This window comes from Haematobia irritans, chromosome 2 (genome assembly GCF_050003625.1).
Source record: "Haematobia irritans isolate KBUSLIRL chromosome 2, ASM5000362v1, whole genome shotgun sequence".
NCBI classification, from domain to species: domain Eukaryota; kingdom Metazoa; phylum Arthropoda; class Insecta; order Diptera; family Muscidae; genus Haematobia; species Haematobia irritans.
The window spans coordinates 19,950,552-19,977,223 of NC_134398.1; the positions used below are offsets into that span (position 1 = coordinate 19,950,552).

Sequence of the window (26,672 nt, forward strand, 5' to 3'; positions counted from 1 at the left end):
CGTACACACACATACACATATACACACATCTAATGCGTGTCTAAGTGTAATGAGTACACATTAATTGCCATAAATGGGGTTTGTAAGTCTGGATTATCGGCCTACTCCCTCCCAGTGGCTTGGGCCAGGTACTGGGGAAGATATCGCACGTCATCTGACTCCCACGCACATAAATGGCATAAAATGGTAATGGCAAAATCCTTCCCCAAGACATATCACCCCCCGTCCCCCACCACAATAATCTACCGCAGTACGAGCACAAATGTAAACATGATTTTCGGCTTTTTACTTCTTAAGAAACAAGGAAACAAGGAAACAAACCAAGAAAAATAAGAGAAAAATTGTGATGAGATGTGGGATATGGCAACCAAAGTCACTGATGAAAAAACTTCAACATTTAACGACGTACCAACTCCCACGCACCCGCATACACATACACATCTAAAGAAATAGAACATTTTTGGGGCCCTTGCTATCTCTCTCAGTATACTCATAGAAATGTACGTTTGGTGTTATTTCCGTTTCCGTGGGGAAATTAAAGAAAGTCTTCCGTGTTACTTCTTTCCAGTGTATGTGATGGGAACGGGGAGTTAAGGAAGTTACAAAAAGTGAAACATTTTTATGCCATATTTTTCCATCTGTATCTTGAACATTTAATGTTAATATATTCTGAACAATTTTTCTTAAGTATTTCAACTCTAACGAGAGTTAATATGGTGCCAGAGCAATTCACTTCTGACGTACGTTAAGATTTAAGGTGTTCAGGGGTGGTGCAATCGGTGTGGTAAAAATAAAATTATGAGAAAATTTTCTATAGAAAAAAATTTTGAGAAATTTTTCTATAAAAATAAAATGTTGACAAAGTTTTCTTTAAAAATAAAATTTAAAATAAAAATCTAAAGTAACAAATAAATTAAATTAAATAAATTTTGACAAATATTTCTATAGAAATAAAATTTTGATAAAATTTTCTATAGAAGTAACATTTTCACAAAATTTTCAATAGAAATAAAATTTTGAGAAAATTTTCTGTATAAATAAAATATTGAAAAAAAATTCTATAGAAACAATTTTGAGAAAATTTTCTATAGAAATAAAACATTGAGAAAATTTTCTATAAAAATAAAATTTTGACAAAATTTTCTATAGAAATAAAATTTTAAGAAAATTTTCTATAGAAATAAAATTTTAAGAAAGTTTTCTATAAAAATAAAACTTTGACAAAATTTTTTATAGAAATAAATAAATTAAATTAATTTTCATAAAATTTTCTATTGAAATAAAACTTTGACAAAATTCTCTACAGAAAAAAAATTGACAAGTTTTCTCTATAGAAACATAAAACTGAAAATAAATTCATTATAAATAAAAATTTAACAAAATTTGTTTTAGGAATAAAATTTTGACAAAATTTGCTTTAGGAATAAAATTTTGACAAAATTTTCAATAGAAATAAAATTTTAACAAAATTGTCTATAGAAGTAAAATATTGATAAAATTTGTTATAGAAATGAAAAATACTCAAAATTTTCTATAGTAATAAAATTATGAAGCAATTTTCTATAAAAATAAAATTATGAGAAAATATTCTATAGAAATAAAATTTTGACAAAGTTTCCTATAGAAATAAAATTTTGACACAATTTTTAAAATAAAATTCTGATAAAATTGCTATATAAACGAAATTTTATCAAATTTTTTATACAAATAAAATTCTGCTAAACTTTTCTATAAAATTTTGACAAAATTTGCACAAAGTTTTCTATAGAAATACAATTCTGAGAAAATTTTCTATAAAAAATAAAGATTTGACAAAATTTTCTATAAAAATAAAATTTTGACAAAATTTTCTATAGAAATAAAATTTTGAGAAAATTTTCTGTATGATTAAAATATTGAAAAAAAATTCTATAGAAATACAATTTTGCGAAAATTAAAAATAAAATTTTCACAAAATTTTCTATAGGAATAAAATTTTGACAAAATTTTCTATAAAAATAAAATTTTGACAAAATTTTCTATAGAAATAAAATTTTAAGAAAATTTTTTATAGAAACAAAATTTTGATAAAATTTTTGATAACATTTTCTATTGAAATAAAACTTTGACAAAATTTTCTATAGCAAAAAAATTGACAAGTTTTCTCTATAGAAACATAAAACTGAAAATATATTCTTTATAAATAAAAATTTGACAAAATTTTCTTTAGGAATAAAATTTTGACAAAAATTTCCAAAGAAATAAAATTTTGACAACATTTACCAAAGAAATAAAATGTTGACAAAATTTTCTATAGAAGTAAAATATTGATAAAATTTGTTATAGAAATAAAAATTCTCAAAATTTTTTATAGAAATAAAATTATGAAACAATTTTCTATAAAAATAAAATTATGAGAAAATATTCTATAGAAATAAAATTTTGGCAAAGTTTCCTATAGAAATAAAATTTTGACAAAATTTTAGAATAAAATAAAGTTCTGATAAAAATGCTATATAAACAAAATTTTATCAAATTTTTTTATACAAATAAAATTCTGCTAAACTTTTCTATAGAAATAAAATTTTGACAAAATTTTAACAAAGTTTTCTATAGAAATACAATTTTGAGAAAATTTTCTATAAAAAATAAAGATTTGAGAAAATTTTCTATAGGAACAAAATTTTGACAAAATTTTCTATAAAAATAAAATTTTCTATAGAAATAAAATTTTGACAAAATTTTTTATAGAAATAAATAAATTAAATTAATTTTGATAAAATTTTCTATTGAAATAAACCTTTGACAAAATTCTCTATGGAAGAAAAATGACAAGTTTTCTCTATAGAAACATAAAACTGAAAATACATTCTTTATAAAAAAAATTTGACACAATTTGCTTTAGGAATAAAATGTCGACAAAATTTTCAATAGAAATAAAATTTTGACAACATTTTCCAAATAAATAAAATTTTTACAAAATTTTCTATAGAAGTAAAATATTGATAAAATTTGTTATAGAAATAAAAAATACTCAAAATTGTCTATAGTAATAAAATTATGAAGCAATTTTCTACAAAACTAAACATATGAGAAAATATTCTATAGGAATTAAATTTTGACAACATTTTTAAAATAAAATTCTGATAAAATTTTAAGAACATTTTCTATAGAAATAAAATTTTGACAAAATTTTTTATAGAAATAAATACATTAAATTAATTTTGATAAAATGTTCTATTGAAATAAAACTTTGACAATATTCTCTATAGAAAAAAAATTGACAAGCTTTCTCTATAGAAACATAAAACTGAAAATAAAAATAAAATTATGAGAAAATATTCTATGGAAATAAAATTTTGACAACATTTTTAAATAAAATTCTGAAAAAAATTTGCTATATGAACAAAATTTTATCAAAATTTTATATAGAAATAAAATTCTGATAAAAACTTTCTCTGGAAAAGGTCGGAAAAAAAGCCGACGAAACGTCGAGAAAAAAGATGAAATAAACTTGTTTTATTTGCATTTATATATATTGACCAAAACAGCCCATTAAAATAAACAAAAATCTATTAAAACTAAGTGGTCATAAAAAGAAAAAGAAAACTTTTTTATATAAATAAAATTTTGACAAAATTTGAACAAAGTTTTCTAGAGATATAAAATTTTGATAACATTTTTTATAGAAATAAAATTTGACAATATTTTCCATAGAATTTAAATTTTTACAGAGATTTCTAGAAAAATAAATTTTTGACAAAATTTTTTATAGAAATAAAAAATTAATTTTTTTTATAGAAATTTTGACAAAATTTTCTATAGAAATAAAATATTGAATTTCTCTATAGAAAAAAAATTGTATAAAAATAAAATTTTTACACATATTTCTATAGAAATAAAATTTTGACAAATTTTTCTATAGAAATAAAATTTAAACAAAATCTTCTATAGAAACAAAATTTAAACAAAATCTTCTATAAAAAAAAATTTGTAAAAAATCTGCTAAGAAATATAATTTTGATAACTATTTTCTTAGGAATAAAATTTTGACACCATTTTCTATAGAAATAAATTCTTGCCAAATATTTTTATAGAAATAAAAGTTTGACGAAATCTTCTATAGAAATACAATTTTATGAACATTTTTTATAGAAACAAAAATTTGAGAAAAAATTCGATAGAAACAATATACTCCAACGAAATAAAATATTGACAAAATTTCCTTTAAAAATAAAATTTTGACAACATTTTTATAGAAAAAAATGTTCATACGAGCAATGCCATTAAAAATCTGCTGATTTTTTTATGGGATTTTCTTGCATGTTTAAGATTTAATTTTAGCAAGATATCGATGTTTAGCCGATCTATTTTACGAAACGATTTTTTTTGTTTTTAGTTTTTGGTTTTCAACGAAAACTTTTATTTGTTTCATGGTTAAAGTTCGTCCCAAAAGAATATATATTTTATGTTTATAAAGTAAATTAAATTATACCCTACTCCTATTCCGTACCTCGTTAATAGGATTTTTTTTGTTAAAAATATACAAAAAAAAATCCTATTAACAACCGAGAGTGTATGGTTCAAGTGAATTTAGGTAAAAGTCCATCTAAACTCTCTAGCCTCTAATATTTCTATCCAAGTAAAAAGTCTCAATGTTCATATGGGGTTAGTTCATACATGTCAATATGTTGCTTATGTGTATGTGAATGTAAGATCTCTTGGAACAGCTCATTAAATATTTATGTCAATTTATGTTTTGCCATTGTAGACTCCCTTTTGTCACTATTTCAGTACAAAGCAAAACAGGTAGATATATTAAAGATATATTAAGGATTTCTACCGTCATTCCACATCCACCTAGAGTATTACATACACTCAAAAAAACAAAAAGCAATTTACTGAGGTCGAAATATTTTAAGCTTTCCATAACAATATTGCTATTGATGGTGAGTATACGATGTTACTACCCAGCAAAAAAAATTTTGGAAGTTCTTCTTAAGGCACAACTTTAAAAGCACTCCCAAAAATGTCCTCCCAAAGATGTTCTTTATTTTAACTGCACAGGAAGTTCATTTGAGTCAATTTTTTATAACTCGCTTTTTTCATATTTTTAATGGGAAATTTGAAGTTTTGTTGTTTCAAATGAGTTAAAAACGGATTAAAAATTAATAAAATAGTGAAAATTCTTTCTAGAAAAATTGCGAATTTTTGAAAATATTTCATGTCAAACGTTCCAGACAAGCATTATAATACATTAAAAATCATAAAAAAATTTAAAATTATATATTATTATTATTATAATATATATTATATAATATCACAAAATTTCCTTATTCACATCCATATCATTGGATTCGCATCGCACCTTAAGAAGTGATGCAAATTCACTGTAACGGCTGTTGAAATGGTGGACATCCGTCAAGCCCATGTTAAAATCATCGCTTCTGCGCCAATTTTGCACCACTTCCGGATCCAAAAAGAACATTTTCACTACTTTTTTGGCGACGCTTTTTTTGCTGGGTAGTTAAATAAAATGTAATCCCTACAAAGTTAGGGCGCAATTCCCATTCCCAAAATTTTTGTTATTTTTTTCTGGCGATATTTTAACAAAGTAATTCACTTAAAAATATATGACAGTTTTTAAAATAAAACAAGGAAGTCGGGTAAAGTCGGACAAAGCCGACTACATTATACCCTGCACCACTTTGTAGGTCATCATTTTCGATACCATATAAAATCCGTCAAACAATTAAATCGGATTCGATCTGGACAAAATTTGTTGGACTTGTACAAAATCTATAGACTTAAAATTTAAGTAGGCTAATGGCCTGGGGTGGAACTCAATGTTATACCCCGTTCCACAGTGCGGCGCAGGTTATAAATATAGGAAACATTTAAATCTGAAGCAATTTGGCATACTTGACTATATTACTAATTGTTCTCCTTGTGCAAAATTTCAACCAAATTGGAGTAAAACTCTGGCTTTTGGTGTCACATAAGTGCATATCGGGCGAACTATTTATATATGGGATCTATATCTAAATCTGAACCGATTTTAATAAAATTTCGTACACTTGACTACACGACCAAGTTTTAAGTTTGTGCAAAATTTCAAGCAAATCAGAGTAAAACTCTGATTTCAGGGCTCATATACGTGTATATCGGCTGAAAGTTATATACGATGGAAGCTATATCGAAATCTGAACCGATTTTCCAAAATCAAATAGGGTTCTATTCAGACCCAAAACAGACACTCGTGCCAAATTTGAAGTCGATTGGACTAAAACTGCGACCTAGAGCTAGATCTCAAACATGGGTTCTTAGGCAGGCGGACATGGCTAGATCGACTCAGGGACCGTGCCTGAGCAATATAGCCAAAGACACCTTGGGTCTATCTCGTCTCCTTCTGGGTGCTGCATACACATGCACTAACTTATAATACCCAGTTCCATAGTGTGTCAGTATAAAAATTTATGTAGGGTATAAAAATTTATAGCAAGGATTATAAAATTTCTTTTAATTAAAATGTCTTTATTTGAAAGAAATTTGTCCTCAATATTGTGCACTGTTGTTCAGGTTGCATAATCCACTAGGTAAATATTTTTTTCAGTGTATATTTGCTATATGGTATATTTTATAAAACATCAAGTTTGTCAATTTGTGTAATACATAAAACCTTATATGGGCCTTATACAGCTTATCTTGTTTAAGTTCTGTATATGTGTGTGTGCGTACTACAACACGTCTTTGTCTGCTGCATATCCAAGACTTGATATGGGTTTTTAAGGTTGATGACGTAAATGTTTTATTAATCGATAAGACTACAGAATTAATTTGCTACCGAAAAATGTCTAAGCCCTTGTTCTGTGTCTTTGTCTTTGGGGCACATTATTTTGGTATTGTTTGTATGCGTGTGCGTGTGTGTGTGCTACTATGTCTTTGTATGATCCTTTTGTATTTTTGTTCATGCCTTTGACTTCTTAAATGTTACAAATTTTGTTAAATAAGTCATTTGTATTATACTGCCAGACAAAAGTCTTCTAACCAAATCCAACAACAAACAAATAAACACACACACACACAAAAGGTTTCATCAAGTCAAAGGACTAGGGAAAAAGGTTAAAATTTAGTTACAACTTCAAAACAGTATTGTATTATTACCGATTTTAATGTTTGTGACACCTGTCAATTTAAACAAATGTCCTACATTAACAATTCAAAAGTCAGTTAACACAAGAAAACACTTAGGTGGAGTTAAAGAAGTGTTGTGCATGAACATAGTTGAAAAGTATGGATAATAAATTATGAAGGTATGTTTGAAATAAACAAATATTTCATATTATTGAGGATTTTGAACCTCTGGATTATATATATATATATATATATATATATATATATATATATATATATATATATATATATATATATATATATATATATATATATATATATATATATATATATATATATATATATATATATATATATATATATATATATATATATATATATATATATATATATATATAGAAATTTTGACAAAATTTTCTAAAGAAATCAAATTAACAAAAAATAGTTCTATAGAAATAACATTTTGACAAATTTCCTATAGAAATAAAATTTTGACAAAATTCTCTATGGAAATAAAAATTTTCACAAAATTCTCTACAGAAATAAAATTTTGACAAATTTTCTATAGAAATAAAATTTTGAGAAAATTCTCTATGAAAACAACATTTTGACAAAATTTTCTACAGAAATAAAATTTTGACAAAACTTTCTATAGAAATAAAATTTTGACAAAATTTTCTATAGAAATAACACTTTAACAAAATTCTCTATAGAAATAAAATTTTGACAAAATTCTCTCATATAGTTAATTGCGAGTCACTGTAACCGGTCGAGTTTTCATAGTCGTACAATAAAAACAACAAATTGTGCCGTAAATCTACTTCTGGCCAAAGTCACGAATTAAAAAACGTTTGTGCCTGTAACGCATAATCGTATTGTGTTGGAGAATGCCCGTTTCGCGCGCGTTAATCTCCATATTTCACAATAAATTTCTCAATAATATTTCACAAGTATTGTGAAAATAAAAGTCTGTAAATAACATTGCAATCTAATTACGATACAAATATAAACAAACTGCTGATCTCTGTCACTTATTGTGTCATACAACAGAGCTGCCATACTAACTCTTCTCGGTGTGTTTAATTCCACTTTACACGGTGAGGGGAAGTTACACATCATAAAATGAATCCTGGTACACCGCCGCCAGGTGGCGGTACGCCATTAAAAGGAAACCGTATGTTAATAATTCAAAATGAAAATTTGAAACTAAAAAAGGAAAACGAAGAACTTAGAATTATTGTTCAAAAAATTCACGATGAATTGGACATAATTAAGAAAGAAAATTCGGAGCTAAGAAACATGTTTTTACAAGAAACATCTGATAATAGAAATCCAAGTTCGGTTGAACAACGAGTCGTGCATTTTGAAACCGATGAAGACGAACTCGAACGTGAAACAAATTGGATCGTTCAGCGATCCAGAAAATCTAAATCAAAAGCAAAAAACAAGCAAATACAAATGCAAAACAATAACAACCATGAAAATGCTACTTCACAAAATGCAGAACATATAAAAAATACTAATAATGTACGTCAAAACAATCATTCGATACAACATAAACCACCCCCAATAATTATAACAAGTATTGGAACATACTCTGGACTAAAAGAAGTACTAAAATGTGCACAAATCAAAGAATACAAGGTCGTGTCCTTAAATAGTAATATCTGGAAAGTGAACACAGCTGATGCTGAAAATTACCGATCACTTTCAGCATATCTAAATGCTTCAGAAATTGAATGGAACACATATGAAAATAAAATTGATAGACCACACAAAGTAATGGCTCGGGGTCTCCATCATTCGTGTACTAAAGAAGAAATAATCGAAGATTTATGTGCTCAAGGTTTCAATCCGATCGATGCGGTAAATATAATAAAAAAAGAAAGAAATGATAGTGGATATGTCTTTAGAAGGCTACCACTCTTTAGAATATCTTTCTCTAATAAAGATGATATAAATAAAATTAATCAAATTGAGTTTATCAATCAATTAAAAGTTAAAATTGAGCCGCTAAAGCAAAACACAAATCTAATACCGCAATGTAAGCGCTGTCAAGGCTTTAACCATACAAAGCATTATTGCAAAAGAGAACCACGATGTGTGAAGTGTGCTGGAAAACATAACACAAATGAGTGTACCTATCAAAATATAGAATTGCCCAAATGTGTAAATTGTGGAGGAACTCACCCTGCCAATTACAGAGGATGTGAAGTGGCTAAAGAATTACAAAAACTGAGAAAGCAATCACGCTCGACGAACAGATATAAACATGCAGAACAGAGAGAAGAAATTCAACAACCCATGCAGAACACATATGCAAATCATAAACATACCTCGTTAATGGAAAATCATACAAAAACCCCAGTAAGTGCAAGGGCAACATACGCCAATATTACAGGTGGACAAAATATAAATATTTTTTCAGAAATTATGAATAGTATAGAAAAAATAAACCGACGTTTAGACGCTCAAAACGAAATTAACGAAAAAATTCTTGATAAACTAAACGAAATCCACTTCGCATAAAATATATATATCATGCCGTTTCTTCGAATATCCATATGGAACTGTAATGGTTTACTACAACATTTGAACGAAATTGAGCTGTTTTTAATTGAGGAAAAAATAGATATACTTCTGATATCTGAAAGTCATTTCACGAAATCCACATTTGCCAATATTAAAGGATATAATTTATATAATTCTATTCACCCTTCGCAGCGTGCAAGAGGTGGCGCCACTGTTATAATAAAGGAAAACCTTCAACATTTTGAGGATATAAAAATTGAGACTGATATATTTCAGGTAGTTACTGTAGCCGTCAGACTTAAGAAAAATAATATATTCAAAATAGGGGCCTTATATTCCCCACCAAGACATTCCATAAAAGAATCGCAGTACAATGAGCTACTAAATTCCATGGGTGACCATTTTATATTGGGTGGTGATTTCAACGCCAAAAACAAGTTATGGGGTTCTAGACTAACAAATCCCAAAGGATATGAACTTTATAAATCAATAAAGAGCAAAGGATGTAGAGCATACTCTGGAAATGAACCAACTTATTGGCCAACTAATACGTGTTTAATACCAGATCTAATAGATTTTTTTGTAGTGAAAAACATCTCACACAATTACATCAATATTGAAAACTATACTGGTTTATCGTCAGATCATACGCCTGTTATAATGACAGTTGGAGATAGTATACTAGTAAAACCTGAACCAGCTTCATTATCAACGAGAAGAACAAATTGGAATATTTTTAAAACTCTGCTTGATCAAAAGATAAATCTTCGAACACCACTAAAAACAGCAACCGACATAGAAGCTGAAGTAGACAAATTAGTGCAAGATATTCAAACATCGGCATGGCAAAGTGCTCCTCAAACATCAGAGGTCAAGTACAATTGCAATAATTATCCGAAAGTCGTCAGAGATCTTGTCTTAAAAAAACGAAGAGCTCGAAAAACATGGCAAAGAAACAGAACTTCTGAAAACAAAAAAATATTCAACCAACTAACTACCGAACTTAAACAGTTATTAAAAAATATTGAAAACAAAAATATGGAAAACTACCTTAATAGTCTCTCAGCCAGCAAAGAATCTAACTATAGCCTCTGGAAAGCCACTAAAAACTTCAATCAAAACAAACCGCAGATACCACCACTTAAAAGTAAATCTGATACATGGGTTAGGAACACAAAGGAAAAAACTGAACTATTTGCAGACCATTATGAAGCGACATTTACGCCACTACCGCAACAAACAAGGAATGAAAATGTTAACATTTATTCAAAACTAGATTCTGAACTAATAAGAAAAGTAACATTCACTGAACTGAGATCTGTTATACAAAAAGACTTGAGTAACAAAAAGGCACCAGGTTACGATTTAATTACTGGTAAAATTGTGAAAAAGTTAACCGACAAAGCACAGCGAAAATTGATGTACATAATAAATGCATGTTTCAGACTAAAATACGTTCCGTTACAGTGGAAAGTAGGAGAAGTAATTGTAATCGAAAAACCTGGCAAGCCGCCAAATGATGTTGCATCATATAGACCCATATCGATACTACCAGTACTGTCAAAAGTTTTTGAGAAACTTTTTGTTACACGACTTAAAAGTATAATGAATCGAAGAAATTTGATTCCTTCCCATCAATTCGGTTTCAGGGAAAACCATTCAACTATCCAACAAGTACATAGAATTGTTAATATTGCAGAAAATGCTATTAAGAGAAAAGAGGTGTGTTCGGCAATCTTCTTAGACGTTAGTCAAGCATTTGATAGAGTGTGGCATGAAGGATTATTGTATAAACTTCATCATTATCTACCAAACGAGTTTTACGAAATTTTAAAATCATACTTGAGCGACCGATATTTCGAGTGAAAATAGAAGATGAATACTCATCACTGAGAAAAATCAAAGCTGGGGTTCCTCAAGGCAGTGTACTTGGCCCATTATTATATCTCTTGTATACATGTGATTTGCCAACTACAAGAAATACCATAACAGCAACATTTGCAGATGATACGTCTATATTAGCATCGGCGAAAACCGAGCAGCAAGCAACATTTTATTTGCAAAAGGCTCTTGATGACATTGATACCTGGATGAAAAAATGGAGAATGTATCTTAATGAAAACAAATCTCTTCACATGATATTTGCTAATAGGAATACTGTTAATCACTCCCCGATATATATAAACAATATGCAAGTATCTTACGCAAATACCGCAAAATATTTGGGAATGACACTGGATACAAAAATCAGGTGGAAAGAACACGTCAAAAAAAAGGTTCAAGAAGTAAAACTCAAATACAAACAAATGAGTTGGATATTCTCAACAAAATCAAATATTTCAATTGGCAATAAATTGCTTCTCTATAATCAAATCATTAAACCCATATGGTTATATGGAATACAACTATGGGGTTGTGCGAGCCTAAATGAGGTTAATAAAATACAAAAATTACAAAACAAAATACTACGCGCCATAGTGCAAGCTCCCTGGTATATAAGGAACACTGACCTTCATCGTGACCTTAAGATGAACTATGTATCAGATGAAATAAGAATTCAAACATGGAAGCACTATAATAAGCTTCGTCTCCATTCAAATGCTGAACTAAAAGAGATATTTAATAACAACTACTCACAAAATTCTTACTGAAGAATGCCCCATTGAACCAACTAAATCCATCTAAATGATGAATCATTAGAGTGTAATTACTGAATTACTTACTCAAAATTCTTAATGTTATGTATATTCTTTATATAACAAAATGTATTATAGAAAAATTGCTTAATGAGTTGAACTCAGTTGTAATAAAACCCATAATAAAAAAAAAAAAAAAAAAAAAAAAAAAAATTCTCTATAGAAATAATATTTTGACTACATTTTCTATGGAAATACAAATTTTGACAAAATTTTCTATGGAAATACAAATTTTGACAAAATTTTCGACGGAAATACAAATTTTAACAAAATTCTCATAGAAATAAAATTTCGACAAAATTTTCTATGGAAATAAAAATTTTGACAGAATTTTCTATGGAAATAAAATTTTGACAAAAATTTCTATAGAAATAAAATTATGACAAAAATTTCTATAGAAATAAAATTATGACAAAATTCTTTATCGAAATAAAATTTTGTATGGAAATACAAATAATGACAAAATTTTCTCTGGAAATAAAAATTTTACAAAATTCTCTATGTAAATAAAAATTTGACAAAATTTTTTTAGAAATACAATTTTGACAAAATTTTCTATAGAAAGAAAACTTTAACAAAATACTCTATAAAAACAAAATTTTGACAAAATTTTCTATGGAAATAAAATTTTGACAAAATTCTCTATTGAAATAAAATTTTGATAAAATTTTCTATGGAAATACAAATTTTTTATTTTTAATCTATTATTCCTGATATTTCGCAATTTTCACTGGATTGCTTCTTCAGAGGGGTTATTTGATCTATAATATTATTATTATTAATTAGTTTAGTAAAAATTAGCATTTTATAAATACATAGAATATAATAAACTTCTTAATTTTAAACTACAATCTACCAGGCGAACATAACATTAGCAAGCAACAACTATCTTTAACTTACATATGAGACAATAATCACAAAACAATTATTATTCTAATGGAGCATCACTGCTCTCGTCTACTTTATCTATTGCACTGGTTGTCTAATGTTGTTGTTCGGATTATTCCTCGTCAGTTGGTCATCGTTTTTGCATATCATGTGCCTGTATATGTGTGCTATGCTGTCAGTGTCCGTTTTGTAATTTATTCGTCGATTTGTTGGTACATTATTGATGTGCAGCATTTCTAATGTGTACCTTTTGTTGTTATTGCTTTCTTGTTGCAATATGCGTACATTATTGAAGTTTGGTTGATGCCTTGTTTTTGCACAGTGGGTTGCTAATGCTGTTTTTTGTAATTTTTGATTATTACGATTTTTTATATCTGATTTGTGGCCTGATATTCTCGTTTTTAATTTATTTTCTGTGGTTCCGATGTAGACCATTACACATTTTTCCGAAGAATTTCCTTCACATGGAATTTCATAAATAACGTTCGGTGTTTCTTCCTTTTGGATTTTGTCTTTGGTGTTGGTAAACAGTTTTTTCAAGGTGTTATTTGACTTATGCGCTAAGTTGTATTTGTTCCTGTCAAAAATGTTGGATTTTGATATCCTTTCCGATATTCCCGGTATATACAGTAATGATCTGTAAGATTTTTGCTGCTTGTCATTGTACAGTTTCTCTGTACGTGGCTTAAAGTCAGCTATTAAATCCCTACTAAGTTTCTTCGGGAAATTGTTCTCTTCCAGTATACTTTGTAGTTTCTTCTTGTTCTTCTGATGGAATCTTTGGTCACTTATGGAAAGTACTCTATGAATCAGATTTTGGGCAGTATTCAAGATTATTCTTTTTGGATGCTTGGAAAAGAAATTCATAATTCTTCCCGACGCCGTGTTTTTTGATACCAATCCTTAATGATTGCAAATAAGTCGTCGACGTATTTTGTTATTACCTTAGGTTTATGTACAAGTTTTTTCAAGCTATCGTCCAGTAGTTTTTCCATCAGAATGTCTGCTACAATGGGGGAGGCTGGTGATCCCATCGGCAGTCCTTTTTTCTGTTTATCTATTTTGTTGTCATATTGGAAATATCTGTTATCTATTATACAAAATTTTAATACTTTAATAAATAAATTCTTTGTCATGTCTGTGTGCATCTTAATTTCGTCCCATCTTTCTTCTATTATTTTGATAGCGAGGTCTACTGGTACGCTGGGGAAGAGAGATACCACGTCGAAGGAGATTAGTTTTTCGTCATTTTTGATTGTCAAGTTTTTTATCTTATCTCTAAATTGTCTCGAGTCTCTCACGTTATATTTGGAGTTTTTGGTCAAGTTTTTTAAAATATTCACCAGATATTTATTCAATCCCGCTGCAGGTGCGTTTATCGAAGAGCATATGGGCCTTAATGGATAGTCTTCTTTATGGATTTTAGGTAAACCATACAACCTAGGCGCTGATGCAATTTCAGTCTTTAATCTTCTTCTTTCCAATTCTGTAATTAACTTGTTCCTGAATAATTCTTCTACCAGTTCGTTATTCCTTTTTTGCAGGCCTTGTGTTGGATCCTTATTTACTCGTTGGTAAGTCATAATGTCGCCTACGATTTGTTGCATTCGTTTTCGGTAATATTCTTTTTCAATAGCCACTGTCGTATTGCCTTTGTCCGCGTTCATAATTAAAATGTTTTTATTCTTTTTCAAACATTTTTTAGCTCGTTCCACTGTGTTTGTAATAAATCTATCCCTACCGCTTTGGCTCATTTTGTTTCTATAGTTGTCTACTGAAGTTGCGAATTTTGTTCTGGCCTTTTCCTGTTCTTCCTTATTGCTGTTGGTTTGTATTAGGGTTTCCCAATCTGCAATATACTTGAAAATCGGAAAATCGGCTTTACGCGTTGGTAAACCAAATTTTTCTCCGAGTGATAGGAGCCACTTTATGTCATCCGGAAATTCAGTTTTCGTTTTATTCACGAATTTTTTTTCATTTGTTTTGGAAATACAAATTTGTATTTGGAAATACAAATTTTGACAAAATTTTCTATGGAAATAAAATTTTGACAAAAATTTCTATAGAAATAAAATTATGACAAAATTCTCCATCGAAATAAAATTTTCTATGGAAATACAAATGTTGACAAAATTTCCTATGAAAATAAACATTTTGACAAAATTTACTATGGAAATACAAATTTTGACAAAAATTTCTATAGAAACAAAATTATGACAAAATTCTCTATCGAAATAAAATTTTGTATGGAAATACAAATATTGACAAAATTTTCTATGGAAATAAACATTTTGACAAAATTTTCTACAGAAATAAAATTTTGACAAAATTTTCTATAGAAATAAAATTTTGACAAAATTTTCTATAGAAATAACACTTTAACAAAATTCTCTATAGAAATAAAATGTTGACAAAATTCTCTATAGAATTAAAATTTTGACAAAATTTTCTATGGAAATAAAAATATTGGCAAAATTTTCTACAGAAATAAAATTTTGACAAAATTTTCTATAGAAAAAAAATTTTGACAAAATTTTGTATAGAAATAAAATTTTGACAAAATTCTCTATAGAAATAAAATTTTGACAACATTTTCTATGGAAATACAAATTTTGACAAAATTTTCTATAGAAATAAAACTTTAACAAAATTCTCTATAGAAACAAAATTTTGACAAAATTTTCTATGGAAATAAAATTTTGACAAACTTCTCTATTGAAATAAAATTTTGACAAAATTTTCTATGGAAATAAAATTTTGACAAAAATTTCTATAGAAATAAAATTATGACAAAATTCTCTATCGAAATAAAATTTTCTATGGAAATACAAATGTTGACAAAATTTCCTATGAAAATAAACATTTTGACAAAATTTTACTATGGAAATACAAATTTTGGCAAAAATTTCTATAAAAATAAAATTATGACAAAATTCTCTATCGAAATAAAATTTTGTATGGAAAGACAAATATTGACAAAATGTTCTATGAAAATAAAAATTTTGACAAAAATGTCTATGGAAATAAAATTTTGACAAAAATTTCTATAGAAATAAAATTTTGACAATATTTTCTATAGAAATAAAATTTTGACAAAATTTTCTATAGAAATGAAGTTTTGAGAAAATTTTCTATAAAAATAGAATTTTGAGAAAAATTTGTATAGATATAAAATTTTGACAAAATTTTCTATAGAAATTACATTTTGACAAAATTTTCTATAGAAATAAAATTTTGCCAAAATTTTCTATAGAAATAAAGTTTTGAGAAAATTTTCTATAGAAATAGAATTTTGAGAAAATTTTGTACAGAAATAAAATTTTGACAAAATTTTCTACAAAAATTAAATTTTTACAAAATTTTCTATGGAAATAAAATTTTGACAAAATTTTTTTAAAAATTTTGACAAAAATGTCTATGGAAATAAAATTTTGACAAAAATTTCTATAGAAATAAAATTTTGACAATATTTTCTATAGAAATAAAATTTTGACAAAATTTTCTATAGAAATGAAGTTTTGAGAAAATTTTCTATAAAAATAGAATTTTGAGAAAAATTTGTATAGATATAAAATTTTGACAAAATTTTCTATAGAAATTACATTTTGACAAAATTTTCTATAGAAATAAAATTTTGCCAAAATTTTCTATAGAAATAAAGTTTTGAGAAAATTTTCTATAGAAATAGAATTTTGAGAAAATTTTGTACAGAAATAAAATTTTGACAAAATTTTCTACAAAAATTAAATTTTTACAAAATTTTCTATGGAAATAAAATTTTGACAAAATTTTCTATAGAAATAAAGTTTTGAGAAAATTTTCTATAGAAATAGAATTTAGAGAAAATTTTCTATAGAAATCAAATCTGGGGATAGATTTATATGAGGGCTATATAGAATTAGCGACCGATTTGGACCAATTTTTGCATGGTTGTTAGATACTATATAAGTACACCACATACCAAATTTCAACCGAATCGGATGAATTTTGCTTCTCTAAAAGCCTCCGCATTGGGATCGGTTTATATGGGGGCTATAAATAATTATGTACCGATATGGACCAATTTTTTCTTGGTTATTAGACACCCTATGCTAACACCATGTACCACATTTCAGCCAGATCGGATGAAATATGCTTCTCTTAGAGGGTCAGCAAGCCAAATCTGGGGGTCCGTTTATATGGGGGCTATATGGAAAAGTCGACCGATATGGTCCATTTGCAATACCATCTGACCTACGTCAAGTTTCACGTCGATAGCTTGTTTCGTTCGGCAGTTAGCGTGATTTCAACAGACGGACGGACGGACGGACATGCTTAGATCGACTCCGAATTTCACCACGACCCAGAATATATATACTTTATGGGGTCTTTGAACAATATTTCGATTTGTTACAAACGGAATGACAAAGTTAATATACCCCCCATCCTATGGTGGAGGGTATAAAAATTGTGACAAAATTTTTTATAGAAATACAATTTTAACAAAATTTTCTATAGAAATACAATTTTAACAAAATTTTCTATAGAAAAAAATTTTGAGAAAATTTACTATATATAAAAAATTTTTACAAAATTTTCGATAGAAATACAATTTTGAGAAAATTTTATGTAGAAGTAAACTTTTGAGAAAATTTTCTATAGAAATAAAATTTTTACAAAATTTTCTATTGAAATACAATTTTGAAAAAATTTTCTGTAGAAATAAAATTTTTACAAAATTTTCTATTGAAATACAATTTTGAAAAAATTTTAAGAAAATGTTCTCTATAAATAAAATGTTGACAAAATTTTCTATAGAAATAAAATTTTGATAAAATTTTCTATAGAAACAAAATTTGCAATATTAGAAATAGAATTTCAATAAAATCTTCTATAGAAATAAAATTTTTACAAAATTTTCTATAGAAATTACATTTTGAGAAAAATTTTGTGTAGAAATAATTTTTTTACAAAATTTTCTATAGATATTAAATTTTAAGAAAATTTTCTATAGAAAAAAATATTGAGAAAATTTTCTATCGAAATAAAATTTTGAGAAAATCTTCTATAGAAATAAAATTTTAAGAAAAATTTCTATATAAATAAAATTTTGACAAAATTTTCTATGGAAATAAAATTTTGATAAAATTTTCTATAGAAATAAAATTTGCTATAGAAATAGAATTTCAATTAAATCTTCTATTGGATTAAAATTTTGACAAAATTTTCTTTAGAAATAAAGTTTTGAAAAAATTTTCTATGGAAATAGAATTTTTAGAAAATTTTGTATAGAAATAAAATGTTAACAAAATTTTCTATAGAAATAAAGCTTTTATTATTGTAGGTTTTATTTGTTATTTGAAGTTCAGTTATTATATTTAATATCAATTTCTTGAAAAGTTGCTAGAAATTATATTAATTTCCTTTACGTGCCAAATGGAGTTTCATCTTGGATTCTGTCGTAAACATAATAAAGCTTCACTATATAAAAATGTTTATTGTTAGATGCTGCAATGCTAAAGGGTGATTCTTTTGAGGTTAGGATTTTCATGCATTAGTATTTGACAGATCACGTGGGATTTCAGACATGGTGTCAAAGAGAAAGATGCTCAGTATGCTTTGACATTTCATCATGAATAGACTTACGATCTGCCACAACGTCGAATTTTCAGTGAATGGGCCCTAGAAAAGTTGGCAGAAAATCCGCTTTTTTATCGACAAATTTTGTTCAGCGATGAGGCTCATTTCTGGTTGAATGGCTACGTAAATAAGCAAAATTGCCGCATTTGGAGTGAAGAGCAACCAGAAGCCGTTCAAGAACTGCCCATGCATCCCGAAAAATGCACTGTTTGGTGTGGTTTGTACGCTGGTGGAATCATTGGACCGTATTTTTTCAAAGATGCTGTTGGACGCAACGTTACGGTGAATGGCGATCGCTATCGTTCGATGCTAACAAACTTTTTGTTGCCAAAAATGGAAGAACTGAACTTGGTTGACATGTGGTTTCAACAAGATGGCGCTACATGCCACACAGCTCGCGATTCTATGGCCATTTTGAGGGAAAACTTCGGAGAACAATTCATCTCAAGAAATGGACCGGTAAGTTGGCCACCAAGATCATGCGATTTGACGCCTTTAGACTATTTTTTGTGGGGCTACGTCAAGTCTAAAGTCTACAGAAATAAGCCAGCAACTATTCCAGCTTTGGAAGACAACATTTCCGAATAAATTCGGGCTATTCCGGCCGAAATGCTCGAAAAAGTTGCCCAAAATTGGACTTTCCGAATGGACCACCTAAGACGCAGCCGCGGTCAACATTTAAATGAAATTATCTTCAAAAAGTAAATGTCATGGACCAATCTAACGTTTCAAATAAAGAACCGATGAGATTTTGCAAATTTTATGCGTTTTTTTTTAAAAAAAAGTTATCAAGCTCTTAACAAATCACCCTTTAGTTATTATTGTAACAAATCTTCTCTTTATTGGTGGCATGGTTAGTATAGCCATTGTTTTATGACTCCTACCTGTTTATGGGGCCGTTATTGACCCTACATATGCTACATTTAATCTAATCAAGGATTTGTTACGCTTGCTTACACAAACAGCGCACACACACGCATACCAATATCACTACAACAATAAAGCCTCTCTAACCGAAAAGCATAATACATCAAAACAAGCAGAGAAATGAACTCAAGCAAATACACAATTACATATGCACAAACATACACACCCAAACACACTCTCATTCAAATTGAAATGCAAGAAGTCCTTCTCTTATATGTCCTTAGAGATATTATCAATTATTCAACATTATTTCAGGTAGTAATGCTTTAAGAAAATAACATAATACATCTTGTAAGATACTTACATACATATATGGAAACTGCCTTCGGTATAAAGGATATTTATGGCTACAATGTGCGAGGAGTATGGATATATAATTTCCTTGTATTTTATTTAATGGTCATGACTTTGAATGTATATGTGTGAACGAGGTCTATAGAAATCCATAGAAAAATTTGTTTTACAGGCATGGGTAGGCTCCCTTCATGAAGATCACAAATTCAGTATAGGCCCAGCAAAAAAATTGGAAGTTCTTCATAAGTCATACATTCAAAAAATCTCTTCTAGAGATGGACAAAATTTTCATTTTACAAGAATTTCTTTTGAGACAGTATAAAAATCCCTATTTTAGGCAATTTTCACAATAAACAATTTTCACAATAAATAATAACAAACAAAACGAATAAATTTAAATTTTAAAATTTTTACTTTAGATAACACACAGTCAGAATAAATAAATATGGGAAAAGTGTCTATTTCCCTGTAGTCGTGGAATTTGCGACAAAATATTTGCTAGTGTTATTCAAAACGTCGAAAAAATTTAAAAAAAGTATATATGTTTTTTTAAATTATTCATATTCAGCAAATCTTTATAATGTAAAATCAAATCATTTTGCATTTTATTTAACCTAATTCCTCTAGAAGTTTTTCCAATATCACTCTTTATAACCTGCGCCACACGGTGGAACAGGGTATAATAAGTTTGTGCATTTGTATGTAACGCCAAGAAGGAGTAATCATAGACCAACCTTTTAGTATACGCATCGGCTTAGAATTAAATTCTGAGTCGATTTAGCGATGTCCGTCTGTCTGTCTGTCTGTCTGTTGATGTATTTTTGTGTGCAAAGTACAGCTCGCAGTTTTACTCCAATTGTTCTAAAATTTGGTATAGGGTCCTGTTTCGGCTTAAAGATGATCCCTATTGATTTTGGAAAAAAATCGGTTCAGATTTAGATATAGCTGCCATATATATTTATCACCAATCTGGTCATAATTGGCGTGTATATCGATCGATCTTCCTCAAATTCCGTACATACGAATATTTTATGAGTCTCGAAAAACTTGCAACATATCATCCAAATCGGTTCAGATTTAGATATAGATCCCATATATAGCTTTCGCCCGATTTACACTCCTTTGTCCACAGAGCCCAATTTTTTGCTCCGATTTAGTTGAAATTTTGCACAGGGAGTAGAATTAGCATTATAGCTATGCGTGTCAAATTTGGTGGAAATCGATTCAGATTTAGATATAGCTCCCATATATAGCTTTCGCCCGATTTACACTCATATGACCACAGAGGCAAATGTTTAACTCCGATTTAGTTGAAATTTTGCATTGTAACTATGCGCGCCAAATTTGGTTGAAATCAGTTCAGTTTTGGATATATCTCCCATATATAGCTTTCGCCCGATTTACACTCATATGACCACAGAGGCAAATTTTTAACTCCGATTTAGTTGAAATTTTGCACAGGGAGTAGAATAAGCATTGTAACTATGCGTGCCAAATTTGGTTGAAATCGGTTCAGATTTAGATATATCTTCCATATATAGCTTTCGCCCGATTTACACTCATATGCCCACAGAGGCCAATTTTTTGCTCCGATTTAGTTGAAATTTTGCACAGGGAGTAGAATTAGCATTATAGCTATGCGTGCTAAATTTGGTTGAAATCTGTTCAGATTTAGATATAGCTCCCATATATAGCTTTCGCCCGACTTACACTCATATGACCACAGAGGCCAATCTTTTATTCCGATTTAATTGAAATTTAGCACAGGGAGTAGAATGAGCATTGTTGATATGCGTGCCAAATTTGGTTGAAATCGGTTCAGATTTAGATATAGCTCCCATATATAGATTTCGCCCGATTTACACTCATATGACCACAGAGGCCAATCTTTTATTCCGATTTAATTGAAATTTAGCACAGGGAGTAGAATGAGCATTGTTGATATGCGTGCCAAATTTGGTTGAAATCGGTTCAGATTTAGATATAGCTCCCATATATATGTTTTTCTGATTTCGACAAAAATGGTCAAAATACCAACATTTTCCTTGTAAAATCGCCACTGCTTAGTCGAATAGTTGAAAAAATGACTCTAATTTTCTTAAACTTCTAATACATATATATCGAGCGATAAATCATAAATAAAATTTTGCGAAGTTTCCTTAAAATTGCTTCAGATTTAAATGTTTCCCATATTTATACCCTTCACCACTATTGTGGTACAGGGTATAATAAGTTTGTGCATTTGTATGTAACGCCAAGAAGGAGTAATCATAGACCAACCTTTTAGTATACGGATCGGCTTAGAATTAAATTCTGAGTCGATTTAGCGATGTCCGTCTGTCTGTCTGTCCGTCTGTCTGTCCGTCTGTCTGTCCGTCTGTCTGTCTGTCTGTCTGTCTGTCTGTTGATGTATTTTTGTGTGCAAAGTACAGCTCGCAGTTTTAGTCCGATTGTCCTAAAATTTGGTATAGGGTCCTGTTTCGGCTCAAAGACGATCCCTATTGATTTTGGAAAAAATCGGTTCAGATTTAGATATAGCTGCCATATATATTTTTCACCGATCTGGTCATAATTGGCGTGTATATCAACCGATCTTCCTCAAATTCCGTACATCCGAATATTTTATGAGTCTCGAAAAACTTGCAAAATATCAGCAAAATCGGTTCAGATTTAGATATAGCTCCCATATATAGCTTTCGCCCGATTTACACTCATTTGCCCATAGAGGCCAATTTTTTGCTCCGATTTAGTTGAAATTTTGCATAGGGAGTAGAATTAGCGTTGTAACTATGCGTGCCAAATTTGCTTGAAATCGGTTCAGATTTGGATATATCTCCCATATAAAGCTTTCGCCCGATTTACACTCATATGACCACAGAGGCCAATTTTTAACTCCGATTTAGTTGAAATTTTGCATAGGGAGTAGAATTAGCGTTGTAACTATGCGTGCCAAATTTGCTTGAAATCGGTTCAGATTTGGATATATCTCCCATATAAAGCTTTCGCCCGATTTACACTCATATGACCACAGAGGCCAATTTTTAACTCCGATTTAGTTGAAATTTTGCACAGGGAGTAGAATTAGCATTGTAGCTATGCGTGCCAAATTTGGTTGAAATCGGTTCAGATTTAGATATAGCTCCTATATATATGTTTTTCTGATTTCGACAAAAATGGTCAAAATACCAACATTTTCCTTGTAAAATCGCCACTGCTTAGTCGAAAAAGTTGTAAAAATGACTCTAATTTTCCTAAACTTCTAATACATATATATCGATCGAAAAATCATAAATAAACTTTTTCGAAGTTTCCTTAAAATTGCTTCAGATTTAAACGTTTCCCATATTTATACCCTTCACCACTACTGTGGTACAGGGTATAATAAGTTTGTGCATTTGTATGTAACGCCAAGAAAGAGTAATCATAGACCAACCTTTTAGTATACGGATCGGCTTAGAATTAAATTCTGAGTAGATTGAGCGATGTCCGTCTGTCTGTCTGTCCGTCTGTCTGTCCGTCTGTCTGTCTGTTGATGTATTTTTGTGTGCAAAGTACAGCTCGCAGGTTTAGCCCGATTGTCCTAAAATTTGGTATAGGGTCCTGTTTCGGCTCAAAGACGATCCCTATTGATTTTGGAAAAAATCGGTTCAGATTTAGATATAGCTGCCATATATATTTTTCACCGATCTGGTCATAATTGGCGTGTATATCAACCGATCTTCCTCAAATTCCGTACATCCGAATATTTTATGAGACTCGAAAAACTTGCAAAATATCAGCCAAATCGGTTCAGATTTAGATATAGCTCCCATATATAGCTTTCGCCCGATTTACACTCATTTGCCCACAGAGGACAATTTTTTGCTCCGATTTAGTTGAAATTTTGCATAGGGAGTAGAATTAGCGTTGTAACTATGCGTGCCAAATTTGGTTGAAATCGGTTCAGATTTGGATATATCTCCCATATAAAGCTTTCGCCCGATTTACACTCATATGACAACAGAGGCCAATTTTTAACTCCGATTTAGTTGAAATTTTGCATAGGGAGTAGAATTAGCATTGTAGCTATGCGTGCCAAATTTGGTTGAAATCGGTTCAGATTTAGATATAGCTCCCATATATATGTTTTTCTGATTTCGACAAAAATGGTCAAAATACCAACATTTTCCTTGTAAAATCGCCACTGCTTAGTCGAAAAGTTGTAAAAATGACTCTAACTTTCCTTAACTTCTAATACATATATATCGAGCGATAAATCATAAATAAACTTTTTCGAAGTTTCCTTAAAATTGCTTCAGATTTAAACGTTTCCCATAGTTTTTTACTAACATTGTGTCCCACCCTAGTGCATTAGCCGACTTAAATTTTGAGTCTATAGATTTTGTAGAAGTCTATCAAATTCTTCCAGATCGAGTGATATTTAAATGTATGTATTTGGGATAAACCTTTATATATAGCCCCCAACACATTTGACCGATGTGATATGGTATCGAAAATTTTGATCTACAAAGTGGTGCAGGGTATAATATAGTCGGCCCCGCCCGACTTTAGTCTTTCCTTACTGGTTTTTTACTAAAATTGTGTTCCACCCTAGTGCATTAGCCAATTTAAATTTTGAGTCTATAGATTTTGTAAAAGCCTATCAAAATCTGTCCAAATCGAGCGGTATTTAAATGTGTGTATTTGGGACAAACCTTTAAATAGCACCCAACACAATTTACAGATGTGATATGGTATCGAAAATTTAGATCTATAAAGTGGTGCAGGGTATAATATAGTCGGCCCCGCCCGACTTTAGACTTTCCTTACTTGTTTTTACCTGACATAGATTAGGTTAGGTGGCAGCCCGATGTATCAGGCTCACTTAGACTATTCAGTCCATTGTGATACCACATTGGTGAACTTCTCTCTTATCACTGAGTGCTGCCCGATTCCATGTTAAGTTCAATGACAAGGGACCTCCTTTTTATAGCCGAGTCCGAACGGCGTTCCACATTGCAGTGAAACCACTTAGAGAAGCTTTGAAACCCTCAGAAATGTCACCATCATTACTGAGGTGGGATAATCCACCGCTGAAAAACTTTTTGGTGTTCGGTCGAAGCAGGAATCGAACCCACGACCTTGTGTATGCAAGGCGGGCATGCTAACCATTGCACCATGGTGGCTCCCAACCTGACATAAGACCAACATCATTTGTTCTAAGGAAACGGATATGGCATCTTTAGTCGCACATACACATACACATGCCACAAAAGCTCTCTTACACTACCTCACTCACTCCGCCATCAGCATCCCTACATTGAACCATTTGGTGCTAAAGGTACTGGAAATATCATAAGAAAAAAGCCTAAAAGGTATTCATTTCTCAGAGGAGAGTAAAAATGTATACGAGTTTCGACATTGTCACTTTGCCGTGTGATTATGTTTGCATTTTTAATGTTAACACATACTCCTGCACCTCCACCCCGCCTAACAAAAACGTAACTTCGTTACACATACAAATGTAAAGTCAAATGGGCATTAGAATTGCCTGTTAAGGGGTAGGCTTGCATGGTTTTTATGGATCTTCTGGTTTACTTTCAAACATAAAATACTACACACAAACGACCAAAAATATTATGTTCGCATAAAAACGTAGGATGCTTCGTATATTTCGGATAGTAGTGATGTAAAAGTTGTAGAGGAAAATTTCACGTAAATCGAAGTAAATCTTTGGCATCTGTATCACGGTTGCAAAGTTTGTAGAATTCTACCAAAATTTTGTAGATATTTTACTGTTTGGTAGATTGGTAGATTGGTAGAATTTTTGATGTTTTTGTAGATTTTGCAAAATATTCCCCTCCAACTAAGAGGTAGAATTGGTAGAATTTTTGATGTTTTTGTAGATTTTTCAAAATATTCCCCTCCAACTAAGAGGTACTTAAATTTTTTTTTTGTAGAAATAAAATTTTGATCAAATTTTCTATAGAAATAAATTTGTGGACAAAAAATTCTATGGTAATAAAATTTTGACAAATGTTTTATATAGAAATAAAATATTGAGAAAAATTTCTATACAAATAAAATTTTTTCAAAATTTTCTATAGAAACGAAAGCTTGACAACATTTTCTTTAGAAATGACATTTTTACAACATTTTCTATAGACATTTAATTCTGGCAAAATCTCATATATAAACAAGTAAGGAAAGTCTAAAGTCGGGCGGGGCCGACCATATTATACCCTGCACCACTTTGTAGATCTACATTTTCGATACCATATCACATCCGTCAAATGTGTTGGGTGCTATATATAAAGGTTTGTCCCAAATACATACATTTAAATATCACTCGATTTGGACAGAACTTGATAGACTTTTACAAAATCTATAGACTCAAAATTTATGTTGCCTAATGCACTAGTAAAAAAATATGTAAACAAATATGGGAAACTTTTAAATATGAAGGAATTTTAAGGAAATTTCGCAAAAGTTTATATATGATTTATCGCTCGATATATATGTATTAGAAGTTTAGGAAAATTAGAGTAATTTTTACAACTTTTCGACTGAGCAGTGGCGATTTAACAAGGAAAATGTTGGTATTTTGACCATTTTTGTCGAAAT

The 26,672-nt window shown here is 29.5% G+C and overlaps 1 protein-coding gene across 1 annotated transcript; it reads right to left on the minus strand.

The window, feature by feature from the left end:
• Positions 1 to 14,092: 14,092 nt before the first annotated feature.
• On the minus strand, positions 14,093 to 25,621 carry LOC142224486 (uncharacterized). Its single transcript, XM_075294261.1, has 4 exons — positions 25,569 to 25,621; positions 25,348 to 25,416; positions 25,242 to 25,267; positions 14,093 to 15,078 (listed from the first exon to the last, which is right to left on the minus strand). The coding sequence occupies exons 1-4, from the start codon at positions 25,619 to 25,621 to the stop codon at positions 14,093 to 14,095; spliced, it is 1,134 nt and encodes a 377-aa protein (XP_075150376.1).
• Between the last annotated feature and the right edge of the window lie 1,051 nt (positions 25,622 to 26,672).

Excerpts from the sequence above, each read along its gene's own strand:
- LOC142224486 (XM_075294261.1), bottom strand. The coding sequence starts at position 25,621 with ATGCAAGCCTACCCCTTAACAGGCAATTCTAATGCCCATTTGACTTTA. Across the intron at positions 25,417-25,568 it reads GCCCATTTGACTTTACATTT|GCTTTTTTCTTATGATATTT; the intron begins GTATGTGTAACG and ends AATACCTTTTAG. Across the intron at positions 25,268-25,347 it reads GTAGGGATGCTGATGGCGGA|AACAAATGATGTTGGTCTTA; the intron begins GTGAGTGAGGTA and ends CCGTTTCCTTAG.